The sequence below is a fragment of the Myodes glareolus genome, chromosome 11 (genome assembly GCF_982192425.1).
Source record: "Myodes glareolus chromosome 11, mMyoGla1.1, whole genome shotgun sequence".
NCBI lineage: Eukaryota > Metazoa > Chordata > Mammalia > Rodentia > Cricetidae > Myodes > Myodes glareolus.
In genome coordinates, this window is record NC_142036.1 from 72,565,861 (window position 1) to 72,590,019 (window position 24,159).

Below are 24,159 nucleotides of genomic sequence, written 5' to 3' on the forward strand. Positions count from 1 at the left end.
TCTCTGACTTTCTCAACACATCAATCAGTAAAGAAAACTAGAGCTTGTCTGAGGATAAAAGGTATCCCTATTTTATGTGGCTTTAAGCTGTGCATATGGTGGGCAAGACAAGGAAATGCTACGCACTAGACATAAAAATTCACCATGACACTGTTTAGCCTTATTACCAGCATTCCTATTTTCTTGGGAACAAAATTTGAATTATAACCCTTAAGTAACAGCAAAAGAAAAGGAGCTACAACTTACTTCCACTGTTTGATATACTGTAAAGGGCTAAGGTTGCATCCTGCATCTGTTAAAGCCTTTTTATACTGCTCCAAATCAGCCTGCAACAAGAAAAGAACTCTGTGATAAAACACCACACTTCCATAGAAAACTGCATTAGCTGCTACTTGATTAATCAAGATTGTAATAAAAAGGCACGAGGTTAGATGGCAGGCACCCACACCAGGTGGATGTACCATAAATGACGACCCAGTGAGTATCTGGAGCACACGTCACAGAAGAGAAGGGAGCCCTCTAAGTGTAAGTGTGATATCCTGTCATGCTGCAGGGGCTCATCACCTTTATCCTCTACTGCTAAGATGGACTTTCTCTCTTCAGAACAAGCTCTAAAGAAGTGATTCAAATCAGAAATACCGAGAGCGACACAGCCTGAGATGCCTGGTCTCAGGCTTCTCTTCTCATTTTCGCTGTAGGACTCACAGTCATGGCCGAAGAACAGCTGTCCTCTCATTTTAAAATTGTTTCTTCCTCCCCTGTTCTCTTTATCCCCTGATGAGCAAGTCTGGTTCAGTTTGTGTAAGTTAAAGGAGCCTAGCACCATGGTGACTCCGCTACAGAAAGGAAGTGAGGACTGCATGTGTTCTTGTGTCCGAGTGTGGGGCGCAGAGACTGAAGTCAGCTGCTTCCTCAGTCACTCCTTGCCTTCTTTGAGACAGGGTCTCTCACTGAAACACGAGGCATGGAGTCAGCTTGACTGGTGGCCAGCAGGCCCTAGGGATCCTCCTGTTTTCCCATCCCCATTGCAGAGATTGCAGGTGCACATCTGGCTTCTTTTAAAACATGGATGCTAGGATCAGATTCAGGGCCTCACGCTTGCATAATAAGTAAGCATACTACAACCAAGCCATCTCCCAGGCCTGCCAAGGGAAAACTTTTAAGCTCACCATCCACCAGAGATCTTAACTTCTTTGCTTTTTCAGGACAATTAAGCTGATATTGGTAATCATGATTTAAGTCTCTTAATGATCACTAGAGTTTACTAAAAATCAGGTAGTCCAATTAAAGCTGTATTAGGTTTGGAAAAAATATCCTTAAAATATTATAAATAGTACATCAGAGTCTAAAAAACAGATAAACCTCCACTGATGAGAAAGCTATTTCTAGAAAAGAAGAACCACACTCTTTCTACATTAGTTAGAAGAGTTAAGTGGGAAATACGGTCTGCAGCAAACTATAAGGGCCCTAAGAGAACACTGATTTAACATGCTAGTAATATTTTGAAGCTTTGTAACTTAAAACAGTAACAACAAAACTGGTATTAAGAATTATCTCTCAATGGTATCTTGGGGGTTCTTATGCTTGCAGTTTATCACACAAAGCTGTAGTTGGTTAACGTAAGAACCCATGGTCTCCAACCCACTCTCACTCACAGAACATCTAATACAGGGCACGCTCTGTAACAGTCACTAGTTTAGATCAATCGAAATCGTATAAAATTATAAGAAGCCAACCTTCAGAAAAGCCCAGCAAACTGGACTAACTGGTTTAGAACAGTTATTTTGCAGAAGAATTTTGAGCACTTAAAAGTGGTCAGGTACTTCCTAAGTGGTGACAAAAATATCGATATAAAGTTCTGCAGTAAACAGAATCTGCCTTTATAATTTTTTAAAATAAATGACTCTTCATTTCTATTTTGAAACTAACTGGTAACTACAAATGAGCACCCCTTCCTCTCAACAGTGCCAATGGACGTACCTCTGAAGGTGCTTGCTGGGTGCTTATATAATAGATAAGAAACAGCCTCATCTTATCTTCAGGAGTTCCTGCTACATGAGAAGAGAAATGAAAAAAGACTTATAATTGTGATTATTGTGCATCATAATTATAACTTAGAAGAACTTTAAAAGTCACAACAAAACAAAATGTGGTTCTTATTCAGCTGAGATGAAGCACGAAGTACTAAGACCACAAGCATGTGAGACTGAGCAGGGGAAAGGTGGGGTTAGAGGAGTGACCACAGACACACCTCCTTGGTCTCCCAACTGCCTAGAGGCTGAGATTATCCTCAGGCATAAACTACAAAAGCAAAGAAGGGATACGGACAGGGTAAGCGTGCAATTACGAATACCATCTTTTCAGATGGCAAGGAAGGCTTGCACGTTACCTCAGGATACCTGGGAAGTAGGGCTGTCTGAGTCAGAGGCATCACCGCCCTAGGTGTGGGTTATGAGATCCGCTGGTTAAATGAAATCATCTAAGCCCAAAGCCTTATTTCCTAAATCTGTGCTCTCCAAGGAGATTTATTTTACTACAAGGTTCATAAAAACCACACTTTTATATTAAAATATGAAATGGAATATATTTACAAGATAACAGTAAAACTGGATTTAAATGTGACAGCTGATGAAGCATAGGGCTTCATGGGATTTAGAATCCAGACACTCTTCAATTTTTCTTTAGATCCTGAATGTGAGCGCTCAGCAGCAGGTTTAGTCAAGTTCTTAGGTTTATACCATTCTGGTATATTTCATTACTGACAGCGCTAAATAATGAGGTATTTACTATGGTTCTTTATTGTAAAATTTCTACTTCTCTCTTTATAATTAACAAGTATCTTAGGGACGTACTATGGTTTGAATGTGAAATGTCCCAAGCATTCCATGTACCAGCTGACAGGCCTTTGAGAGCGACTGACCCAACAGACTCACAAAACGCGGCACTATTGGGAAATGATGAGAAGCAGGAGGTGGGCTTTCTGGAGGAGGCAGATCACTGGGATATGCTGCATAGACACACTGCTCTTTTAGCTTGGTGGCCATCGAGTGAGCTGTTCTGCTCTACCACCAGTAACTCGCCACAATGCTCAGGGTCACCTCAGGTCCAGAGCAATGGAACCAGACAACTGTGAACCAGGACCTATGAAACTTTTCCTCCTCTTAAACTGATTCAGGCATCTGTCATAGTGACAAGTCTCATTAATAAACACAGTGCTCTAAAACTACGTAAACATCCTATAAAATTTCAATTATGTCACCTCTTTTTTCTATATGGAATCACGGCTTCTTTTTTATTCTGTGAGCTCTAACCCATGAGTTATTATTATCTTTATACTTTGATGGTCAAATGGTCATGATCTGCAGCTGCTTCAAACTGATGTCTAGGTCCTTTTGACACGTTTCTTTTTCATTGTTGTTATTATTTGTTTCCGGGCACAACAAATGCTCTACTCCATTTTTCTATTTCCCCCACTCTATCCAGCCGGTCAGCTCCTTCTGAGCTGGGTCCCAGTGGAAATGTTATTTGCTAGCCAGAATCTAATAGGGGTGCAGCTGACTGGCAAGGCCCAGGATCCCTGTCTCTTCCCGCAGCACTAGGAGGACAGGCTGTGCTGAGCCCGAGCTGCTCAGACCGTCGGCTGGGATGGCAAGCACTCCAGCCGGCGAGCCAGCGCCTCAGTGCAGTTTGTGAAGCCCGCCACACTGTTTGTAAAAGCGTACTTCCTGAACATTTAAAGTAGAACTCAGTTTTAGTTACTTTTTTCCCATGATATTCTCTGGGACAAACCAAAATGAAGTAGAAAACACCCCCTGAACATGTTGTTTTCAATTTTATTCATTCAAATCTTCCTGGAAAGAGTAGAAACTGATAGCCGTCTATATCACATTATTAAGTACAAAGTATTTACAAATACTACCAAAGAAAAACTAAATTAGAAATAATTTTTCCATTTTAAGAACTGCTATGTTGAAGATTTTCAGCAGAAAAATCGCTTATTTAATTACCTTGTAATTACAACTGCCTAATACAGTAGTCCTAGCTGAATTTTGTCTGGACTGAAATGCTAGATTCATCCCTACGTATTATGACACATACCATCAGGGTCAGATATGACGTCTAGGAGGGATTTATCCAGAGTAGTCTTGCTCATTATTTTTTCTTCATATTCAAAATATACATCCAGTTTTCTTGCCTATTTCAAAATAAACATTAGGTAAAAATATAGTAAGTAATAAAAATATAAGTAAGAGTCTTCTGTTAACAAATTTCTTTTTTTATGATCAAATATATAAGCAAATGTTTATTTAGACATTGCTTAGTTTCTTATTTTGGGCTGTGAGTTTACTTTTGTAGCATGGGGATCCACACATTCAACCTAACCAGACAGAACGGTAGCCTACTTATGTTATTTCTAGTGTTCTTTCAACAAGCAAGACCCCTTAGTGATATATCTTTTTGCTTGTATTGTTTCTGAGCTGAGTTCTGAAGTGATCTGGAGACTCCTAATTAGTTGTTTTCAGTAGGGTCATCTCAGGACACAACAGAACAGGCCATCTGAAGAGAGGTAGACTAAGGAAAGGATTTCATGTGTGAGCAACAGGAAGCAGTAAAGGTCTTTTTAACCCAGTCCTGTGCGGGACTGTTGTGTGGAACACAAGGCCATAGTTTTAAAGTCCTGAAGCACTCACACAGTTAAATTAAAAATGGGGCTGGCAAGATGGCTCCTTGGGTAAAGGTGCTTGCTATCAAGTCTGGTGACTCCGGGCCTCCTGGGCGCACGGAAGAGCTGGTGTGTGACACTAGTTCTCTAAGCTCCACACAGGTTCTGTGGCACATAATGTGCACATAAGCATACAGTGCTGCGCAATAAGACAACCAGAGAAGTGACCCCTGGGAAGACCTGTCTCTCAACTATTGCACTGCTCCTGAAGCTATTCATTTTCCCCATAGTTTTCAGCTTGTTGGATAAAATTAATCCTTTCTTTGTTACCTCACTTTTCTCAGGACAGAGAGTAGTATAATTGAAGAAAATTCTGATCAGAAAGGTTTTCTAAAAAGCATCACTTTATGACACATTATAAAAACTACCACGTAGCCAACATGGTGATCGCATGCCTTTGATTTCAGCACTAGAGAGGCAGAGACGGTAGATGTCAGTGAGCCTGAAGCCAGCCCTGTCTACATAACCTGTTCCAGGCCAGCCAAGGCTACACAGTGAAACACTGCCTTTAAATGTGTGTGTGTGTATGTATATATGTGTGTGTATATATGTATTGTGTATATATATGTGTGTATGTATATGTGTGTATATGTGTGTATATATGTATGCGTGTATATATGTATGTGTGTATGTATATGTGTGTGTGTGTTGTGTATGTATATATATGTGTGTGTATGTATATGTGTGTATGTGTATGTGTGTGTATATATGTATGTGTGCACATATATATGTGTGTGTGTTTATGTATGTGTGATGTATATATATGTGTGTGTATTGTGTGTATGTATATATATGCGTGTATGTATATGTATGTGTGTGTGTGTATATATATATTTACTTACATTGTGTCTTAAGCTAGAATGAACTGTTTACTGTAAGAATGCAGTATTTAGTGTTATTCACATTTATGGATTTCATGTGGCTGTTTTGTGATGCAACTTTAATGGCCAAGATATGACATTAAAATACAATTTAATGAGAGCAGTCCCATGATTTATTAAGGTAGTATGGTCTAAGTTTATAGCCTTCCAATTATTCTTAAACTAAGAACAGGAATTTGGGTCCCTAAGGTAGAAAGATTGCCTATTCTTTAAATAATAATAACAGATTTTCAGTAAGGCCCTTAACAGAAGTTAGGTAACAGAAGTTGAAGTTAGACACTCTTCGTTGGGCTTGACTTTCTAGAAATGCACTGTCTTGTTTGAGAGAATAATAAATATTAATTATTGATACTATTTTATGAAAACATATAAACTGCTAAGGCTTTCAGAAACTGTTCGGTTTAAATGTATTCAAGCAGTGTATTGAACACTTAAAGATAAACCTAGAAAATGAAGAGAAAATCACAACCAAAGCAGCAGAAGACCTGGGGAAAACGAACAAGAAATGAAGACAAAAAGCATAGGGACTAAAAGCCAATTCTTTGAAAAGACCAATTAAACCGATGTTCCTATCGTCTATACAAGAAACCCAAGAAAGGGGACAGATTCCTAAAACTAGAAATGCTAAAGGAAAAGTTATTCTCAGGGATCAATAACATTAAGGAGATAAAAATGAATTTTGAACAACTGTGTATTCACAAACTCAAAAAAATAAAATCTACCAAACTCATTTAAGGAAAAAAGGGTCCTATGAATATGTCTATCTCTATTTTTTTTTAATACACTGAAAATTAGTTGCCTTCAAAAACTAGAAACACTAGACTCTGAAGGGAACACTGGTATACTACTGAATTCTACTAAACATTACAAAAAAACAAATTTCTGTAGTCTTCTCTAAAAAAACAGGATGGTAGTGATGAGAAGGTCCAGAGCAAGGCAAGAATGTCCTAGCACTGCCTTTGACTGTAGGGCCTAGCAAGTCAGTCAACTAGAGACGGAAATAAAGGCATACTGAATGAGCAGGAACAAGACAACTTTCTGTTGCAGAAGACAAAACCGCCCAAAGAAGTAACATGAAAAAAGTCTTGGAACTAAAAAGCAAATATTGGCAAAATTGTAGGATATAAGTTATATAGCACCATGAACAACTGAACGCCTAAAGTACAACTACCAATTATATTAGCATCAAAAACTACAAGAAAGGATCACAGAGAAAACCATCCAACACTGTCAGATTGCCAGTCCTTTCTGGTTTGACACAAAGACCTAAGAGTCCTAATACAAAGCTTAAGTCAGTTACCGTGAAGGTATCAACAAATAATTTTAGTGATGACATGGAGTGGCAAGAGATGTATGATAGCCAGCAGATTAAGGAAGGAGATTAAATTTGGAAGAATGACATTAGTTGACTGCAAGATTTGAGAGGCTACCATAATCATTTGAGTGTGGTATTAATAAAATAATTGACCAACAGTTCATTGTAAGAGAAAAGAAACCCCACCAAAAGGACCCACAGAAATATAGTTAATCAAATTTTGATAAAATCAACACAACTGAGACACTCTTTTCAATAAATGGTGTTAGGACAAGTAAATAGTCACATACACAAAGCTAGGCACAGACTGAAAGGGACCACACATACAGTAACACCCAAAACAACTAGAAGGAGAAAAACCTGTTTATTACAAGAAAATAGAGAGTCTTGGCTATGGTTATAGTTGTCAGATACATTACCAAAGACAAGATCCATGAATGATACCTTACCAGAAAAGTAAGAAAAGATGTGCCATATGTCATCAAGAAAATGGGAATTGCTCGGCTTCTTTAGCCAGCTGCTCCAACACCTCTATTTCAACCATTGGACCCTGAAAGCTGTTAAGTCCCACTCTGTCCCCAAACCCTCCTATCCCTCACAACCTCAGTGGAACTCTGAAACACAGCCTGCTACTACACAGACAGGACCAAGAGAGCAGGCCAAACAGGAGACCACTTCCTAAATATAACCCCAGTAGCACAGACATTGAGAGAAACAATTAATAAATGGGACCTCCTGAAACTGAAAAGTTTCTGTAAAGAAAGGAGACAAAACGACAGCCTACAGAATGGAAAAAAATCTTCACCAACCCCATATCAGACAGAGAACTGATCTCCAAAATATACAAAGAACTCAAGAAATTGGTCACCAAAAGAACAAATAAAAAATAGAGTACAGACCTAAACAGAGAACTCTCAACAGAGGAATCTAAAATGGCTGAAAGACATTTAAGGAAATGTTCAACATCCTTAGCCATCAGAGAAATGCAAATCAAAACAACTCTGAGATCCCATATTACACCTGTAAGAATGGCCAAGATCAAAAACACTGATGACAACTTATGCTGGAGAGGTTGTGGGGTAAAGGGAACACTTCTGCATTGTTGGTGGGAATGCAAGCTGGTACAGCCCCTTTGGATATCAGTGTGGTGATTTCTCAGAAAATTAGGAAACAACCTTCCTCAAGACCCAGTAATACCACTTTTGGGTATATATCCAAAGGATGCTCATTCATACAACAAAGACATGTGCTCAGCTATGTTCACAGCAGCACTGTTTGTCATACCCAGAACCTGAAAACAATCTAAATGCTTCTTAACCAAAGAATGGATAAGGAAAATGTGGTATGGTACATTTACACAATGGAGTACTACACAGCAGAAAAAAATAATGACATCTTGAAATTTGCAGGCAAATGGATGGATGTAGAAAACATCATTTTGAGTGAGGTATTCCAGACCCAGAAAGACAATTATCATATGTACTCACTCATAAGTGGTTTTTAAACATAAAGGAAAGAAAACCAGCCTACAAATCATAATCCCAGAGGACCTACACAACAATAAGGACCCTAAGAGAGACATACCTGGATCTAATCTACATGGGAAATCGAAAAAGACAAGATCTTCTGAGTACATTGGGAGCATGGGGACCATAAGAGAGGGCTGAAGGGGAGGGGGGAGAAAGGGAAGGGAGCAGAGAAAAATGTATAGCTTAATAAAATCATTTTAGAAAATAGAGAGGGCAGGCCAAGAGAGACATCAGTGGCTCCCTGAGACACAGACGGTGACAGTACAGAGCAGACTAAGAACAGTTCCCAAAGACACAGACAGCCACTGCAAGGATTGGACCAAGACACAAAGACACTGCAGTCACCAACTGAAGGAAGAGATGGGTAGGCACTATGCAAGAATTTATCCAACAACCTAAAAACCAACATGGTAACACCAGAAACCAGCGGCCATCTAACAGGAAGACCTAATCATCCTAATCCAGAAGAAGAAAACAATTTTAAATGTAACTTTATGAGGATGATGGAGACCTTTAAGGAGGAAATAAAGAAACAGAAATTAAAATGATGAGATACCATCATCTAACAGGTATGTACCTGTTAGAATGGTCAATTCCTGAACACTGACAATACCAGATGCTGAGAGGGATATAGTGCACAGCTTTCATTTATTGCTAGAGAATGCAAAAACACCACCACACAACACAACAGAATACTATTCAGAGATTAAAACAAAGGGGCTAAAAGCCATGAAAAGATGAGAGGAATCTTAAATGTATGTTAGGTGAAAGAGGCCAATCTGAAAAGTCTGCACTACATGATTGTGCCATGGCATTTTAGAAAGTACGACAGTATAGAAACAGCACAGCGATCAATGGCTGCAGGTCTCCAGCGGAAGATGAGGGTGCAGGGAGAAGTGAAGATCAACAGTGGCACGGGGTGATCCTGACTACCCCATCTGATACTGTGACTGTAGATGTAATCCATCCTACAGTCATCAAAACTTAGTTAACAGATATCACAAACAAATTCTAAGGTAAATTGAGGACTCAAGCTAACAAGAATGCATAAATATTAATAATGATTTACCAAACATGCTACACGAATGCAAACTCTTACTAATGGGAGAAACTATTGATGATATTATATTAGGTGTGATGGCAGGGTATGCAGGAACTGTTTTTATGTTCAATCTAATCCCACATCGTGGTACAACTGATTGAACCAATGCCTTACACATGCTAGGCAAGCTCAATCTTTTTTCTTTTTTTTTTCCAATGTAAACTTAAAACTACTCTAAAATAAATGAAGGCTATAATTAAACCCCAAAGACATGGCACTGGAGAGATGGCTCAGCAAGTAGGCGTGTCCACTGCTCTTGCAGAGGACCAAGTTCAGTTCCCAGCACCCACACCCAACTGCTCACTGCTACTTGCAACTCCACTTCCCAAAGATCTGACATCTTCTTCTGGCAGCTGACGACACCAGCATGCATGTGCTCATATACACAAATACAGAAATAAGAATAACTTAAAAAAGGACAATAAACAGAAGGGCTACAGTTAATAAAGGCATTTGTGATGTCAGTTGAAACTTCCCCTCTTATTTCTTCATGTTTATGATATAAAACAATGTCAAAAGAAGAGTAAGTACACTTTGCGTGTGCTTCAAATATACTGTTAGGAGTATGAAGCCCTGCACTTACAACAAGCATAGGAGGTATAGAAAAACCGTATATAACGGATGGCATTGAGAACACGATGCTGTCAGATCTAACATGTGTCACTTATATGTGAACTCTAAAAAGTCAAACTTAATGAAAACAGGCTGGAAGAGTAGTAACCATGTGTAGGGGGATGGGGCATTGTTTGCCGAGTGATATGCATGCTTCGTTATGAGCAATTTCAGATCTCTAGAATGCTCTGAGAACTCTACATAAAAAAGCATATTTTGACGATAAAAAAAGCCAACATTAAAAGAGGGCTCTTGATAGACCAAAAAAACATTTAAATTTTGCTATACATGTATTTTAATAGAATTTGTTACATCAGGGTAACTTGTACATATGTGATTTACTCAACAGGACTGTAATTCATCTGTAGACACTGAAAATCAATATGCACATAGAACAATTAAGCAGGACCAGGAAGTCAGTACAGGACTATTTATTCTCAAAGCCCTCCTGCCCCCATCTGAAGAAACTGCACAGAGCATTGTTTTCAACAGCTGTCTGTCACTTTTTTACTTATAAATATGTATGTGTATATACAAATGCACACATACACACACGTTTAGATTACAGTTGCTTTATATATTCCCTTCCTTCATTTTCTGAGGCAGGACACAAGGAAACCGATCCTTTTAGAAGTCCTAGTCATCACCTATAATTGATGTTTCAGTGGAACATTAAAAGGCACTCTAGCTGGATAAGGATTGGGGAAATATTCTCAATGAAGTTTACTAATCTTCTGAGGGTTTAAGTGATGGCAGTAGTTCACTTTGATCTAACAAAGGATTATTGTTGAATGCTCATTTATTTTACATACTCTGTAATTTAAAGCTCTGAGTAACGGTTTTCCTACTTGCTGACTGCTGATCAACCAGTTTACTTGCATACAAGTCTTTTAAATATAAAAGCATGCTAGTTCTTGAGTGACAAATTAGCTTCTAGCCTAAGATGCCCTTTCTAAAGAATCAACAACCCTAGACAAAGCCCTTTCCTAAAAGCATAGGGTCTTTCAGGTAGAACTGCTTAGGTCAGGAGTGATGGCATAGTAAACTGTCTTACACAGACACCCTCTACTGGCATGAACCATTTCTGAAGATGCAGCCAAATCATAGCGTGAAAAGACAATCCCAAGGACTGTCACATGAGAAGTGTACTTCATATGTCACCATTTTCTTAGCGTTTTCTACTTCGAGCTTATTTTCAGAGCTCTCTGCCTCTCCCTCAACACACTTGCCATTTGAAACACATATCACATGACTCCATCACAATGAAATCCTTACCTTTTGTACTTCCTATTCTATCACCATCTCCTCAGAAAAGCCCTGCAGGCTTCAGGCCCTCAAACATGGCCATTACTTTATACCTATTACTCCTTCTGCCTAGAATGGCCGTCTCTGAGATCTGCACTACCTGGCTGCGTCTAGTGATTCAGAATTCCACTCAATGGCACCCATCAAGGCTGACTTACTTCCTTAACCACTTAGCTTCAGACCTGGCCTGCCAGTTGCTCTTTGTCGCCTCTTATTCGTCTTCTCTGCTGTTCTAAGATCACTTCCTGACATCTTTTTTCCATGATATTTACTTTATTTTCATTGCAATATAAACTCTATAAGAAGGAAGAAATTGTTATATTTACTAGAGCATTTTTAGAGCATGATCAAAGATATAGTCACATCTAATAAACATGACTGAATAAGTAAGCTTTTTTAACCGAAATGTTCTAAAACCAGAAGTCTGTCCGTTTGGCCACAGGATTTAACTGGATGTCTTGAGAGCTAACAACAGCAAAATACTGAAGAACTCATCAAGCAAGCTCATGTGTGGTAACTATAAGTAAGCAAAGAGCTATGAAGACAATACTGATAAGCTCCAATGTATTTGTTTCAAAAGTCACTGTCTTATGAGAGAAAGCAAAGTGTTTTAAGCTAACAGATGTCTAAAGCCATAAACTTCAGGATCAAGTTACACAAATGAGTCATGTAATTAGTGTACTTTAGTGTATTTTAAGCAGTATCAAATTAAAAAGGATTTCTATGCTGGGTACTGGAGGGCACAGTCTCAGTACCTGGGAGGTGAAGGCAGGGAGATCAGGAGTTTGGGGCTGATATGAATTAAGATGTGATATGCCCGTAAAGATACTATGAACTTATCAGATATCATATATAAAAGAGGATATAAAGTATTTCATGTTATAAACAGAATGTATGTTGAAATACTAATATTATGGACATTATGATTATGTACAATATACGAAAATAAATTTTCCTTATTTTGCCCTTTTAATGAGACTATTAGAAAAATCTAAAATGATATTGGCAACTGATATTATGTTATGGTTAGAAACACTGATTTAGACGCTGACCCTTGGTCCATGATGACAAGAAGGGAAGTAACAACCAGGAACACAACAGAAAAGGATACACTAAGGCTGAGGCCAGCCCGAGTCACACCGTGAAACCATGCCCAACACAAAGAACAACCACCAATGCAGAATTAAAAGTCTGCATTGCCGATGGTTGGATACATGGCTGTTTATTACCAGTAAGAACAGTCAATGTAGAGCTAGTATTGCGGTTCCGCAGCCCAACCACTAATTAGTAAAGTGGTCTTCCGGTTCCCTCATTTGCAGAACACGAACACAGCCCTGCTGCTTCCTGTAATTATACCTTACAATGTTAAGAGACGCTCAATGAGATAGGAACAGAAATCAGTGGATTGTGGAGGGAAAAAGTTACATTTACCTTTATGTGTTCTAAAACAGCAGTGGCAACATTTGTATGGAGATCAATAAGTCTTTTTTTTTCAAGGAGTTCTGGCAAAGAACTATAAGTTACAAAAAATCGAAAATTAACCACAAAATTTCTAAGAAAGTAACACAGACCTCAACAAAACCTCTGCCTGGTGCTCATGAGGAAACTCAGAACACTGAACCAAAGTGACTAAGACGTCCATTCAACTAGAGCCCCAGGCTGGACCCCAGATCATATGCATCACTTCAGTAACACAGAACACTATCTTACAGTGGTTTGCTGCCAGCTCATTACTTCTATGGCTGCACACTCTGCTTCCAACATTTCGGGGTTTAGAATAAAATGAGATTAACAGAAACATGCTTCTACCTATAATTCTAAAAGTACTGAAAACCTATTCCAACTGAATTAATAGCGGTAGCAATAGCAAAAACAACAATGACTGATTCCACATCATTACTAATACTGTTTTCCTAGTAAAATTACCCGAGTTGGAAATTGCTAACTATTCACAGAGGCAGTTACTCTACCGTAGCCAAGAGGAACAGAGATCAACTTAAACGTGCTCAAAGCCTTCACGTCTTCAGACTCCGAGGCGCAGCGGCTGTTGCCTACTATTTCCTATTGTGGAAGTTATTCATGATTTTTATCTATCAAAGTAAAGCCCACCATGGGGAAGACTGCAGAGGGGATATATGTGCTCACCTTACAGCCGACGTGAGCTTAGCAGTGTTATCAGAGAGCATGCTGATGGCTCCCTCGTCCTCTCCTTCTAGACCCTGTGAAGGGATGAAAAGGCTCTTAGAACTGTACCATTGCCAGGCCCAATCAGAAAAGTCAACACACCCCAAAGATAATGATAAAGATAAGCAATAATAAATTGGGCACCTACATGAACAGTATCCTTTCGGGGGTGTAAGCACATCCATTTTGACAACTACAGAAAAGTTCTAGTGGCCACCAGTTTAGCAGGAGTGTGCAAAGGATCAGCTGGCACTGCCAAACAGGAAATGCCCAGATGCTGGCTGCCGAGACACAGGACTCAGGCTCACAGCTGAATTCTGTTCACAGTAGGGAAGAACGAGCAACCCTGGCGTACACATCTCTAAAAGTAATATTACTTGTATTATTTCAAATCACAACCCATGCCTTAAAATACAGTTTCTTCTTAATATTTAATTTGTTTTTGAAAAAGAATATAAAGGCTGGTTGTGGCAGCTTAGGCAGGACTGCCATGAGTCTGAGGCTAGTCTGTACTACGGTGTGAGGCAGTCCCTCAAAAACATCATCCTTAAGTTGATGATGACTATGTTGTTATTCAGGTAATAAACGGCCTTGAATTTTTCTGAGGGAAAACGGAAGTGAACACTTTGCTATCCCCCTGAAGCTGTCCGGGACGCAAACAGGACCTTACCATAATGCTCTTCAGTCGCTTCACCTCATCCTCCTGGGCTCTGTACGACTCGAGCTCCTGCTGGACTGATTCCGCGACTTCTGGGAAGGGGCTGAAACGACAGTGCACAGCATTAACTGTAGACAGTAAAAGATTCGTGTTCTGCAAGTATATTTTGAAATACATACAAGATTATTACTTTAAAAACACAGTTTTGAATATATTTTATATATAACATGGGTAGAAAACAGCGAACATAAATAAAGCTAGGTAATTTTAAGTTTGTATCAAGATCAGAAATCTGAACAAATTTAAATTTTACTTCCAGCCTTCTCATTAATGAAATCACATTTTCTCTTCAACTATATATTATTTAAACAAAATATATCTTATTATTTAATTACAGGACTGAAATAAAAGGAAGACAAGTATATTTAAGCATTAAATAAATACTGCCACTGAAATTAGCAATACCAGAGAACTACTCAAGTGTAATTTTAAAAACAGCACCCTTAGTTCAGCGCTCCGGTAAGGAAAGCTCTCCTAACCTCTCCATACTCTCTGAAGGCCTTGCTGATGATACACCACCACTAGAGAAGAAAACATAGACACTAATTCCAAAGTAAAGATATCACTTAAAATTTTTAATAGTATCTCAAACTACCATAGTCAAAAAAAGACAGTAACAGCTTCCTGTTGAGAAGCCAAATCCTTGTTACAGTCACATGGCTTTCTTTACTTTTTTTTTTTAAGTTTTAAGTAAAAAGAAAAAAAAAACTCGTAAACATACAAACCCTCCAGCATGTTAAAGCACAGCTATACTCTACTCTCTTTAATACAATGGACGATGAGGCCACAAGGCCCACAGATGAGGACAGACACACCTATGTCTTTACAGACACGCATTTAAAATGCTTCCAAAATCATTATTGAAAAACATTGTGCTATTTCTTAGAGAAATAGTTTTCTTTGTTTAGAACCTCTCTGGACACAATGGCAACTAGATAATTTTTACAGCATTTACTAACCCATAAGGTACTTGTAAAAGACAATACAATGGGGTGTCCACACTGGTCTACACCATGAGGTAAATCACTGTAATCTTGTCACTCCTTGTTTCTTATGACTGAATAAGTCTCTGGACTGCAGACACAGGCTCAGCCTCCCCCTGTATACAGGATGGAGTTAGTATGAGGGACAACATGAACAAAAAGGAAAAATACGGCCCCAAAGTTTTTGTATCACACAGTCAAATGAAAAACATGTCCATGTGTCAGGCTCAAGGTCAGAAAGACGAGACGTGGTCCTACGACCATCTAAGGAAGCCAGAGGAATGAAGAAAATGTTTTCTTTATGGTTGAGTATGTTTCCACTCTGTAGAATACATGATGTTTTCATCATCCACTCATCTACTGGTGGATGTGTGATCTCGTGTTCTTTCCCTGCTACTGTGGTTGCTGTATGGATAACAGGGATGCAGCGAGTCTTTGTGTAGGAATGGGATCATCCGGGTATGAATCTGGAGTAGTACAGCTCGGCATATGGTGGGAGTTCATTTGTTTCTCTAGTTTTGATGTATGATCAAAGTAAGATATGAGAGAATAATGATGACTTTCGTAACAACGTGTTCTTCTTCCATACATGGCATCTGAGAAAAAGCATTGGTATTCAAAATTCTCTAAATACATCCCGAGATAAAAATAAAAAGAGAAAAGAAAGGGACAATATTGACACTCATCAATGAGGACGGATTTAATTAGATAAAAATTTTTTTTAAAAAAATCACTGATTGTGTTGACTGTGTCCTAGGTCAGTCAGCGCTTTAGTTCTGTATAAAGAATAACCATTTTAATTACTAATATTTCTCATTTACCTTCCTTTATGTTTCTGCCAAAATTTATCAACTGGAGTTAAATCGTAAGACTTCTTGTTTTTCCTCTTTGGTCTAGCACCAGCTGGAGAATTTTCCATTCCTGCAGATTCTTCCAAATTTACTCTGTTTAAGTGGAAGTCCTGGGAAACAGTAAACTAGTTTAAAATAACTGTCTTCTGAGTTTAAGAGCCACCACACTTCCTAGACAAGGAAAATAACCAGTCTTGCTGGCCTTTCCAGTATTTCCACGCACAACACAGACTAATGTTTAACAGGTGCCCTTCCAGCCCTCGTCCATCCACAGATGCTCACTGTTCATGAGTTTAATGGAAGCAATCAAAATCTCAAATAAACACAGAGAAAAGTCCTATTAAGTTTCTCCAGGTAAAACATAGACTTCTTTATAGAAAACATTTCCTTTAAGGATAGAATTACATTGCAAGTGCATCCTATGTATCTCCTTTGTCAGTTACAAACACATTTCATAACATTCCCTCATATTTGATTCTTTAAATATGTTTTTAAAAGGTTAAAACACAATAAAGGTTAAAGCTACAAGAATAATTGTGCCTCTTTTCACATAAATCTTAAGAGTGGGCCAGACTAGCAGTGCCTACATTTCTCTGCTCTGGGCTAATTTTACTAATGTGAGGTTTAATAGCACCCCCCCACACCGCTTTATTTTCCAAATCTCATCCACACAATAAGTAGAACTAAAGCAACTCTCTGCTGCTGTCTCTTCCCCTTTCACACTATGCCTGTGGCTTCTTTCACATCTTAGAGTCCACTTTGTTCAACAGCAGTGAGTTAAGAGATAAAACGTGGTTTGACCCAAAATGCCCCCCACAAGTTCAAATATTTGAATGTTTGGTCCCTGGCTAGTGGTTCTGCTTTGTCGGACTGTGAAACACTGGGGGGATGAGGTCAAGATGCTGAAGGAAGTGGGTCCGCCCGTGGCTGCAGCTTCAGTTCCTTCTGTTCCCAGACAATGACACGATGCATCAAGCAGATGCCGTTGGCAGGAGCCAGGCCTGTTGCCTTCCCTGTCTCCATGGACTTTATCCCTCAAACCACAGTCAAATAAATCCTCCCTTCTGTGGCTGGGGAGAAGGGTAAACTAAAACAAGGCTATTTGAAAGTAAGAGAAAGAATGGTGAGCAAGAAGGGAATTATCAGGTATTACTGTGATGCGATTATCTTGGTTTTGAAGTATCAATGATTTTTCTAGGTTTGAGCAAGTTAAGTAGACTGAGCAAATTTACCCTCTTCTAGATAAAACACAGTCATCGGTGTTGACTCGGGATTCTGAAGAGCACTTTCTCACTTTTACAAACTGACTCTTTACCACAGCTATTGAAGCCTTACTTTCCTTCTGATACGAAGAAAGGGTGAAATAAAGATGCCTAAACTGCCAGACAGAGAAACAAGTCTGTTTTCTCTCAAATAAATCACAGACTCAATGAAGCAGCCTTCTTTTACTGCTACATGAAGTCTAACAAAGAGAGGGACCACACACAATAGCTTCCTTGCATATGGAAGGTGTTATTTTGGGGACTGTACTGTATCCTTACCATCCAAACCCCAGGCAGTGGGATTGTAACATGCTAACTCTCCCACAGAACTGTCTGTCACAGAGCACGAGTACTCGAAATCAGATTCCTTACTAGAAAGGCTAGAAAGAGTAACAATAACAATGAACGTCCAGGATGACAAAGAGGAATAAACTGTTGGCCAGGTGGCGGCGGCGCACGCCCTTAATCCCAGCACTCAGGAAGCAGAGGCAGAAGGATTTCTGTAAGTTCAACGCCAGCCTGGGCTTCCAAGACAGTCAGGGCTGCTACACAGAGAAACCCTGCCCCGAAAAACAAAAGAATAAAGTTTTACATTTCAACCTTTAATCTCTTTTTGAAAGACTACCCACATGACAAGTTCAAGAACAACTAGGGACTGGTTTAGATTCTTCTCAGTTTCCCACTCTAATATTTAATCTGCACTTTGCATAAAAGTCATCCACACAGAGTAGAGTAGAAATAGCACACTCTGAACACTTCAACAGTGAATAAACATGAAGAGCTGCATGTGAGAAGCGCAGCTTTTGAAAGTCACCTCTGAAAACAGCAGGGACCTGTCTTTAAACAGCTAAGCTTTGTTTCCTGAACTTCCAGTGAGCACTATTCCCACGGCAGCGCACAGCGCACTCCAGCACAAGCGTCCGCTCTAAGGACGCGAGAGCACACTCTTACTGGAGACGGACAGCACTCTCACACACAAGGACCAGGGGCCGAATGATGCCAGGAGTTCTGAGAAGTAACACAATAGCAGAAAGAACATTTCCACTGCTTACATAACAGCAGGCAAATAAAAAAGCTCATTTTCATCTCCAAAACTGGGAGGCTAAAACAATTTGTACTCTACTCAATCATACAAAAGAAACAACACTTGGACACCAACATCAAAAAAAACCAACACAATTGGTTTGTAACACAACAGAAGTTAAGCTGTTTCCACTGACAGATCTGAAAGGCTAGACAATGGTGCCTCAAAATTACCAGATATAAATAAACCCCTCAGGGAAGTGCCAAAAACCATCGAGCAGCCTTCAGTGACCTTGTCCTCTCTCACAAGCTAGGGGAGTCTATCTCTACAGCCAAAGACAGCTCGTGAACAAAATTACAGATGACACCTATGTATTCAGAGCTAAGATTTATATCCACATGTAACAAAAGCAAACAAGAATACAAATAATTTTTATTTTGGCAAGAATTTATAACTTTTTTTGTTGTTGTTCGAGACAGCGTTTCTCTGTAGCTTTGTAGCTGTCCTGGAACTGAATTTACAACTTTTTAACTTTAAATGCCATTACCAAATAACTAGTTCACTGAATGAATATCTGATGTACTTTGGAGTCAAAAATAAAATGTCAACAACCAAAGGTTTCAGACAAAGGCTAGCAGCTCCCACTGAGAGACCCCTAACTTGCCCCTACTAACTGATGATGGGGAAGTACAGTACCGGAAGAGAAAACACACGTTCCTGGTCATGGTGGAAGTGGACACAACGCAGGCATGTGAGGCAGCACCCAAGAGCTCTGTGTCTGCAAGGCTCTGGCTCCTATCCTGGATGCCCATTAGGACAGAAGAAATGTGTCACCCATGAGCCTAAGAACTCCATGTGCTTGAGCAGAGTCCCCCAGAGAGGGATGTGGTTTGGGGACCGGGCGCCACCCTCTGGAAAGGAAGCAATGATGACTCAGGTGCAGAGTGGGTGAGCGCCTCTCCTGCAAACCACAGCTGTTCCTTCAGACAAGATTTACTAGTTACATAAAAGTTGAGTTTTGACATTTTTTTCCAAAGGCAGTGAAAAGAGCAGAGATGATCTCCAAAAAATTAAACAGGTTAACACAACAGGTTTTCAATCTCATGGCGACATTTACAAGAGCTCCCGCTGATTCTTCAAAGATTAAAACATCATCCAAAGAACAAAATCTTCAAAGGTCTTCCCCCAAACTAAATTCAAAGAGGGTAAACTTTAGACACCAAGTTCTAGCAGAAGGAAGGCTGTGCACATTTACACTGTTCTGTGCTGTGTGACCGGGGGACGATGCCTTCAACACCAGGAAGTGTGAGGCACCATATTCTACTTCTGAGAACTCAATCATGCACTTGCAAGCCGTCTTCAGCCTACACTGCTCAGTAAGAGCCCACAAGCTGGGAGAGAATCTGAAGTTACACAGCAGGCCCCAAATACGTCACGTCACTTCAGAACAAACACATCCACGTTACAGAAGGTAAGCTTCCAGATAAAATTACATAAATACCTATCTACAACCAAACTCTTCTCTTGAATAAGCAGAGAAAATATCAGAATAACTATATGAAGATTTTAAGCTATTTTGTAACTTAAAATTATTATTATTGTTATGTTAGTTCTCATACTTTAAATTGTCTGACAACTTAAATCCATGTAGTTTACTTTTATAAAAGTCATGTAAGTTTCCCTTGGCTCAAATCAGCTTGTCAAATAAAACTCAAGCAAAACAACATACTGAAAAGAAAGAAAAAATGAGACCACACTGATGTTTTGATAATGTACACAAGACCAATGGTTGCCTAATGTAATGTTACAAGTTTCATATTACTGCAGTAAGTCATTGCAAAACACATTCTTCACTCTCAGAATGAGAGACACTGTAAGATGTGATCTTTCTCACCACTGAAAATGTCTACAAGCAAAGATACCAGTAGAATAGACCCAGCACACGGCATGATGCTCTTTAAATTGGAACCATGGCTTCCGGAGAAATGGCTGCAGTTAGGCTTGGGACAGAAAATGCTGATGGTTGAAAACCAGGGAACTGTCAGAGACTAATAGGGTCATGTTGAAAAGATGCCCTGGCCAAATGATAGGAAAAAGATGCGATAATGTGAATATCAAAATGAATGACTATAATTATATGGTAACGTCTCAAATATAAAAATTCATTATCTCATAAAATCTAACAACATTGTTAACTGTTTCTGCAGATTGCTAAGGCATAAATCCATTTTCTAAACTGACAACAGACTCAACATTTCTTTTCAGCAGTTAGTAAGGAAATGTATTTAAGCCTATCAGCTGTTAAGAGATATAGATGGCAACTAGGGAGGCAGAGGCAGGGGGATCTCTTTGAGTCTGAGGCCAGCCTGGTCTACAAAGTGAGTTCCAGGACAGCCAAGGCTGAGACAGAGAAACCTTGTCTCGAAAAACCGAGAGAGAGAGAGAGAGAGAGAGAGAGAGAGAGAGAGAGAAGAGTTAGAGAGACAAAAAGAGGGCGGCACAGATGGAATGCTCACATTAGATGGTGTCCAACAACAGAGCCTTAACTAAGCCACTGGGATCTAAATGGTGATTAGGATGGTGAGCATGATCCAGTTATCTTAGTTCAGAACCCAAGGTATCTGTGTCAGCAATGTCTCTAGGGAGCTTGCTCACTCTTAAGAGTTCCTCATAACCCTAGGATCTGAGAACTGGATGGACCCTATGCCATAAAGTCACTGCTTGCAATATGAAGGTATTTGACAACTTTAATAGGCATTTTATTCAGTCTTAAACTTATGATAAAGAAGTATACTGTACAATACTATTGTCCATAGTGAAATAAATACCTGGAATGCAGTTAGTCAGAACTGAGATGTGACAAATTATTAAAACACTCTAAACTTAAAGAATTTCATAAATAAAGGAGGAAATATACAATATTAATGTTAAATTAATTTTGTTGAAAGCTAAAATTTATATTGGTAAGATTATATAAAACATAATCTTAAAATAAATTCCAGCTATTTATTTTTATCTTTTTAGTGGGACTACTAGAAAACCACAAATTTACATTGACAGCTGATAATATATTAATTATAAAGTATTATTTTAGAACTATAAAACCTTGGTCAATGATGACAAGTAGGGAGAGGAAATAAACGCAGAAAATAATGAGAAAAAAATATAATGATATGAGCATGGACTAGTAGGAAACTGAGGCAGGAAGATTTCCAAGAGTTCAATGCCAGTGAGGACAAAGGCCATGACTCAGAACAGGGATAGGAAAATTTAATTAAAGAAAAAAATTAATTAAAAGTAAAAAAATAATCTTTATAGAATGCTCTATTATCACATATAGGTAACTCTTACATGATATTTACTAAGTAACTAGGGAATAAGAGGAGCAAACAGCAATAAAACAAATCTAAACCTGTTTTCACTAAGTGACTAGAAGACAGAAACAGCACAGAAGGCTAGATCAGGAGCAGTGTGTAAACGGGGAGAACGGAGCTCAGTGAGGAGAAGCTGCCACGCTGAATCCCGCCCCTGCTGACCCTGGGGAGCACTCCACCTGCCAAGTGCTGAGGCTCAACGAACCGCCAACTGCCTACTCATTTCTTTGGTTCTTATATTTTCACAAAGGGAAGGGGTATTACAAAGGTTTTTTGTCTTAAGAGTATATTTCCCATTAAAAAAAATTAGGTTTAAGAACTAACCATTTTAATATGCAGGGAAGCTGTCTCAATTACCACAGTTGTTTCCAAGATCTAATATATAAGTAATTACCAATGGCTTAGGTTATTCCAGACAAACATAAATGACAGAAAAATCAAACTTCAACTTTGTTTGCAAACTAGAAGTTTTACTCCATCTTGTGGAGACAATGGGTATTAATTATTAAGACTTCTGAAAACTCTGAAGAAAATTACAAAGTGAGTAGTTTTTTAAAAAAAATTCAATAAATAAGAGTCCCTCCAAGCTGCCATGTTGTTCTGTTGAGTCAGTCTTATCTTTCTGGGTTTTCCTTCTTCTTTTCTGTCTCCCAGCAGATGCCAGGCAGAGCCCAAGTGCTTTTTCTGGTACAGGGGCTCCCTATCACGTGACTGGCACCATGCCAACTGAACTCTCATGGCAAGGCTTTCTTTTCTTCTCCATTAGTGTCTCTGGGCACTGTCAAGATTTATAGTGCAGGTTCACTGGAGGTTTTCCTTTTAAACTAATGAAACCACCCTCGAGCTTAAAAAAGAACAACAACAACAACAAGGTCAGATAATGGCAGTTACAATCTGTTAATCTGTGGCACACGTCTACAGTCCATTCATATTTGAAATGGTATTAAGTTGGGCGTGTGCACCCTCAGCACTTGGGAGGACTGCCGTCAGTTAAGTCCAGGTCAACTTCCTATGATGTGAGACTGCTTCAAAAAACTAAACAAATAAAAATTTAAAAACTGTAATAAAATGCGCAGAGAAGTAGGTCCCTGAAGCTTGTGTAGTTTATTAAACAATCTCTATGAGACTGCAACTTTATCACAAGAAGACGACCCTAGAAAAGATAAGCCGGTCATCCACTCACTTCTCTGCCTCTCCCTCTAAACTGCTAGGATGAAGAGTGGGGGCCACCATGTCTGCTCTGTCCCTAGGCTCTCAGCAATCCAACAGTGACTACAGGATGCGGGAAACAAGTGCGTCAGCGGGCAGCACAAAAACTTCCGTTCCTTATTCTGACTTCCTCATGGATGAGGAGACCTCATTAGGAACCCACGTCAGCCTTGTTCAGGTCTACGCGCCTGTCTTCTAATAAGGACTGGGCAATAATCTTTCCTGCTGAAATTATGGGCATCTATATCTTATTTCTCAAACTCACAGGATTTTGTATTTCAATTTCCTACACCTAGGAGAGTCAAGGAACTCAGGAATGCATCAAATTTAGCATTAGGATCCCAGCAGGGCGGTGGTGGAACATGCTTTAAATCCCAGCACTCAGGAGGCAAAGCAGGCAGATCTCTGAGTTCAAGACCAGCCTATTCTACAGAGTGAGTTCCAGGACAGCCAGGGCTACACAGAGAAACCCTGTCTTAACAACAAAGACAAAAACAAAAATAAAATAAGAAAAGATCACAAGATATCTCAGCGCTCTAGAGAGCTTCCACACCATTGGATGCAGGAGAGAAGAGGTGACGAGGTGACCTCTGAATGGCGTGCTTTTACTAAGACCCTTCACCTCTGGGTCCCTACCACAGTTTGGGGACTGCTGATAAAGTAGTAGAGACCACTAAGATGTTCAACATGCCCATTCTGTATGTCTCTTTACCCCCCCCCTCAGGCCCCATCTCCCACTCGTACCTTGTCTGGAAATCCTGCTGCTACACTTGCTGGAAACTCAGTTACCGGGAAAAGCCATTCTGAACATCGCTCTAAACACCTGTGGTTTTGTTCTCTATCTGAACTCCAAACAGCTACCTCTTTAAGTTTGAGATAATTTTTTTACACCCCCCCCACAGTTTTGGACCTGGGACTGTCTGTCTCCTTTGCTATCTCCAACTGGTTTACTTGTCCTCCTCCCTAAAACCACTCCAATCTTGAAACTCACTTGACTAGTCAGTAATAGTTGCTCTCAATCAGAGGCAGATATTACCGTTTCCCACCCCTTCTCCCCAGGGTACATTTGGTAAGGTGGGAAGAAACT

At 39.5% G+C, this 24,159-nt stretch overlaps 1 protein-coding gene across 1 annotated transcript in view; it reads right to left on the bottom strand.

The window, feature by feature from the left end:
* The window catches only part of Scfd1 (sec1 family domain containing 1), a 78,043-nt gene that overhangs the window by 29,424 nt on the left and 24,460 nt on the right, over positions 1-24,159 (bottom strand). Inside the window, exons 11-17 of the mRNA XM_048415428.3 lie at positions 16,174-16,313; positions 14,322-14,412; positions 13,613-13,686; positions 12,899-12,980; positions 4,099-4,195; positions 1,981-2,051; positions 247-326 (exon numbers count right to left, since the gene is read on the bottom strand). Coding sequence (XP_048271385.1) covers positions 247-326; positions 1,981-2,051; positions 4,099-4,195; positions 12,899-12,980; positions 13,613-13,686; positions 14,322-14,412; positions 16,174-16,313 — 635 coding nt within the window. The remainder of the gene's footprint in view (positions 1-246; positions 327-1,980; positions 2,052-4,098; positions 4,196-12,898; positions 12,981-13,612; positions 13,687-14,321; positions 14,413-16,173; positions 16,314-24,159) is intronic.